This window comes from Lactuca virosa, chromosome 4, assembly GCF_052849685.1.
Source record: "Lactuca virosa cultivar CGN04683 chromosome 4, Lactuca_virosa_CGN04683_v6, whole genome shotgun sequence".
NCBI classification, from domain to species: domain Eukaryota; kingdom Viridiplantae; phylum Streptophyta; class Magnoliopsida; order Asterales; family Asteraceae; genus Lactuca; species Lactuca virosa.
This window is the reverse complement of record NC_136429.1, coordinates 504,256,530-504,261,445: the sequence shown is the minus strand read 5'-3', so window position 1 is coordinate 504,261,445 and position 4,916 is coordinate 504,256,530. Positions and strand designations below refer to the sequence as shown.

At 32.1% G+C, this 4,916-nt stretch overlaps 1 protein-coding gene across 1 annotated transcript; it reads left to right on the top strand.

The window, feature by feature from the left end:
- The first annotated feature begins 2,553 nt into the window (after positions 1–2,553).
- LOC145109366 (golgin family A protein) lies at positions 2,554–4,642 on the top strand. The gene is made up of 6 exons (XM_079046507.1): positions 2,554–2,950; positions 3,345–3,467; positions 3,639–3,803; positions 3,891–3,972; positions 4,062–4,126; positions 4,207–4,642. Exons 1-6 carry the CDS (start codon positions 2,660–2,662, stop codon positions 4,549–4,551), a joined length of 1,071 nt encoding a protein of 356 aa, XP_078902633.1. The 5' UTR covers positions 2,554–2,659; the 3' UTR covers positions 4,552–4,642.
- Positions 4,643–4,916: the final 274 nt, after the last annotated feature.

The following is a 4,916-nucleotide window of genomic DNA, read 5'->3' as shown; positions in this document are numbered from 1 at the left end:
ATGTATTATTGTTTGTTTTGCAGATATTATCAATTCTTTCGGCATAAAATGTTTTTTAATTGTGGATCTCATTCTAATATGTTATACTCTAGTTTTGTCTAGGAAGTGGGAATTGCAATTGGAAGCACTCAAGTTGACTCTCCAGGATCTCTAATCACCAACCGAAAATAAATTTGTACTTGGAAATTGGAGATTTGCACTTGGCAGACGATTTTTTTGTTATTGCTTCAACGTTTCTTTTGCTTATGAAATTTGCTAATACTTATTATGTTTTAGTTTTTGTATTTGTCAATGAGACTAGATTGTTTAGTATCTAATACAATATTTTTTAATATTGTGTATAATTTTTTTCCCTATAAATGTCTTTTGGTGTATCCTATTTGGTGTCGATGGTTTTTTTGCAAATAATTTTTAGCTAATATTATGTGTCTTGCGTCTCTATAGTTGTTAGGATTATATAATGTTTTGGTTATTGGAGTTTTTAAATGGTGATGATTTATTTGCAAATCTGTTGACTATTAATTTCCATTTTTTTGTTACAATAAGTAAAATGAGGATATTTTTTTGGGAGTATAATTTTGTGTTGCATATGAGTTCCGAACAGTTATAGGGGGCATTATTATTTTTTTCGACCAAGGCATGAAAAACCAATGGACCGGCCCTGGCTGCAACTCTTTCAAGGACAAGGGAAAGCAGCAAAACAAAACTATTTCTACCTTAATTATAATATTACAGACAAAAACAATGCAATCTTGTATAATTCAATTTTATATAGAACTAGTGCTCCACAAATTATAAACAGTAAGAACAATTCCATTCCCTATCCGATCCACACTACTAGTTTATTGGATACAGAGAAGTTCCAAACTACATGATCCATGTCATTTTTTTTAAAATTTTTTTTAAACTTGGTATCAAAATTACTCTCAAGTGATTTAATATCCTAACATTTTCATATTATAGAAAAGTTTCATACTACATGATCCACGTCATTTTTTTCGACATGAATAAAGTAATGGGTTATAGCGAAACTCCCTTCGTATAGGCTAGAACTATTTGATAATTTTTTTAAGAATGATTTAGTCATTTCAAATCATTGTTGCGGAGCTTATGTCCCTAAATTTCAATTTAAACCATTAAAATATGAAATTTTAAGTATACGAGGATGTGCAATTTATATCAAAACAACATTAATTAACATTATTACATAAGACTTGGTCTTCTAAAATCCAAGCAATATTCATACATGTTCTAAATGTCGTTTTCTCCACATCTTCATCCCTCACCTTCATTTATTTGATGGTAACCTATTTCAATTCGATCTTTGAAACAAAATCTACTCCTTGATGGTCGGTATCTATTCTTGATGGTCACTTAACTCATGGTAATTTAAACTCATGCGACTTTTCTTTTTGTATGATGAAAAGTTTACACTCGAGAGACTTTACATGTGCCATCTTTTTCACACACACAAATTCTGCTTCATACATGCTTAGCCAATCTATTCCCAAGATGACATCAACGCCACCAAGTTGTATAGGAATTATATTAGCATTGAAATTTACCCCGCTAAACTCAACTATGATATTGAGTTATTTTTTACTAACATTAATCAAACTGTCATCGACGATTTAAATAATAACTTGTACATCTAGATCTTTCAAATGTACATTAATTATCTACCAACCCGCGAGATACATGAATACATGGCACCCAAGTCGAACAAGAGCGATGCAAGCATTGTATTTATTGGCAAGTACTTGAGACCTCATCTACAGTCTCACACACCATATTAAAATAACATTCATTATGACTTGCAGTGACATTGTCTGTCAACCATAGGGACCATTTATGTAACTTTATCTTAAAAATATAACATCTTTAAATTTTACATCGAAAGTAATATAACTAGTACATTGTTTAACCTAATATGAAATTTTATAGAGACTCATACTAATATTCATATACCAAAAGCAAGCATTAAGCTTATGTTTTAGTTGATAAGATAGCTATAAGTAATAGTTTAAAGCTAGATGGCTAATATATGATATGACATTAAGAAACATTTATAAAACTTATGGAAATGAACATATAATGATATAATTGAAAAAACTTGTTAAAATATGCCTTATGGACTTATTAGTAAACTATCTTAATTAGTTTTTTCTTAAAACTTATAAGTGAATTTACTTTTTTTGGAATGATATAATTATTTTAATCGTCTCACAAGACATTACATTGAAATAAATTTAAAAAATAAAATAGCTAATACACACTAAAACCATATAAACACAATTAAATACAAATTCCACATAAATTAGATACAACGATTATGAAATAAGGATGACCATATAAATCAAGTTGAGATTTAGAAAATAACATTATTTAAAAAGAACTCAAACTATATGATAGAATAGAATTTAAAAGAATAAAAAAAAAAAGTAAAATACAATTGGGCCATTGGGGAGTCCAATTACCGGCCCATTGGGTTAGTAAGGATCTTGTCTATGTAATGGAGAATTGGAGATTTGAGCCTGACCCGTTGAACCCAGTTGTCAGATGTTAAACACAATCCGATTTCAGATCCGTTTTCTTCACTTCAGGCTTCAACCTCCGACGAGCGAAAATTCACCAGTGATCGAAATTTGATCCGGCAGATATGGCAGGACTACTAGCATGGGCGGCGGACGTAGTGAGAGCAGGAGGCGGCGCAACCAGCGAGGAAGACGAATCCGATTCGATCCCTTTGATATTCAATCCCGAACAGGAGAAGTACGTTAGGGAGTTGAACGTAAAAGCAGCGGCGTTGAGCCGGTCGGTACAAGAACTCCGTCAGAGAATACCACCGTCGGATATCTCCCAACGCCTCCCGGACCTCCACGCACATTCCCTCGCCTCTAATGCTGCCCTAGCCCTCCAATTGAACGCTCACTCTTCTACCAAAGAACAGGTATTTTGTAGATCATATGTTGATTTTTCGTGATTTTTTTCATACTGAATTCATTAGAATTAGAATTCGAGTAAATCTAGTTTGAATCCAACTAAGTCAGCTTCACTGTGTAAATCTATTTTGAGACAGAATTAACGCCTACGATTAAGCGAGCTTGTGATTACAGATTTAAAACCTACTCAAGTGCTCATATACTGGATTTATGTTATACATGTTAATAGCCCTTTCAAAAATTATGAATTAGATCTACAACGAACTCTGTAGGAGATATGTTTGTTCCAGTTGCATATTTTGGAGTTTCTCACGATTGAGTGTATATGATTTAAATCTGCATATGAATTGGGCATATCAGACAAGCTTCAACCTTAAGTTTAACCATGGCATGTTATGACAGGCACAACTGAGAGAAGCTACACTGCTGGAAGAAAATGCTGCATTTGAAAAGGCGATATCAGATTGTGAAAGTAAGATGCAAGACAAGCTGAGAGAAGCTGATGAGCTTCGTGCTAAGCTAGAGGTAAGACCTTGCTTTCTTTTCTTCTTCTTCTTCTTCTTCTTCTTCTTCTTCTTCTTTCCAATCTTACAATGGCTGCAAAACGTGTGTTCTTCTCCTTCTTTTGAATCTTACAATAGATTCATCTCTGAAAAACCCATTGAGTTTTAGTTACATTTGGATATTTTCTTCCAGGAACTGGATGCAACTCTTACAACTGAGCTGCAAGTTGAACAATCTGCACAAGATGACAACAAATCTGGTGATTCTTCATTTAAATCAAAAGCTGAAGCTGAAGCAATTACCACAGCTTCAATTTCTTCCCTGAAGGAGAGCTTAGAGAACAAGAAAAAGGAACTGGTTCGTTAAAAATCTCTAATTTAAATCTCCTTATTTCATTCTTGATCTTTTCATTAATATTTTACATTTTTTTTTTGTATCTTGTAGGCTTCTATGGAAGAGATTGTTTACAACTTAGAGAGACAATGGTCAAAGGTTCAAGAAGAGTCACTAAAGCAGCCTTCTCCAGGTGTCTTATTTATTCATACTCATACAATTGTTTAACAAAATACCAAATATGCCCCTGAACCATCAATATGTTTGATAAATTGTTTGCAGCTCAACGAGAGAAGATGTTGGATAAACAACTTCACAGCTTATTGGAACAATTAGCTTCAAAACAAGTATATGCACTTATTCAGTTATTCACATTTATATTCCTTTTCTCTTTACATTTATTATTAATATATATTTAATTAAATAGGGTCAAGCAGAAGGGCTAGTGGGTGAAATCCATTTAAAAGAAATGGAATTAGAGAGATTAAATGGTTTATGGAGGAAAATTGAAACCAGTAATAATTCAGAAGCAAATGCTACAAGAAATAGATTTGGAAGAAATAATTCTGATTCTGATAAAGAAAAAGAAAAAGAAAAAAGATATTTTTTTTCATCATCATCTGATTATATTGTGGATCCACGTTATAAGGCCACAAGTGGACGCAATACTACTACTGAGGCCTATTTACACAGACAAATGCTACTCAGGTCTGCTTTTGTGCTTTATATTCTCATTCTTCATATATTAGTATTTATCAAAATATCATTCTGATGTTAATAATGAATTCCTTACATCCACATTTATGTAAATATCTTTGTATTCAATTCTAGATTTGTTTATTTATATTTGCATTTATTTGGAAGTTTTATATTGTTGTTTAGGTTTAATGTAAGTTTTTGTTTGTTGGTGATGTTAGTATCATCTGTGGTAATTGGGATTTAGATGTGGAAATGAAGTAGAACTAGATAATGAAAGTTAGACAAAATTACATATATGGTCCCTTTGCTTTATGAAAAACCACACATTCAGTCCCTAACTTTTTTTCTCGATAAAGATGGTCTCTGTGGTTGTTGACCATGTAAAATGATATGTATATTAATATTTAATATAAATTGTAATTCAATAAAAAAAAAGGA

Bases quoted from the DNA above. Each gene is read 5' to 3' on its own strand.
- LOC145109366 (XM_079046507.1), top strand. From the start codon at position 2,660: ATGGCAGGACTACTAGCATGGGCGGCGGACGTAGTGAGAGCAGGAGGC. The intron at 3,804-3,890 runs GTTCGTTAAAAA...TGTATCTTGTAG, and splicing joins AGAACAAGAAAAAGGAACTG to GCTTCTATGGAAGAGATTGT. The intron at 3,973-4,061 runs GTGTCTTATTTA...AATTGTTTGCAG, and splicing joins ACTAAAGCAGCCTTCTCCAG to CTCAACGAGAGAAGATGTTG.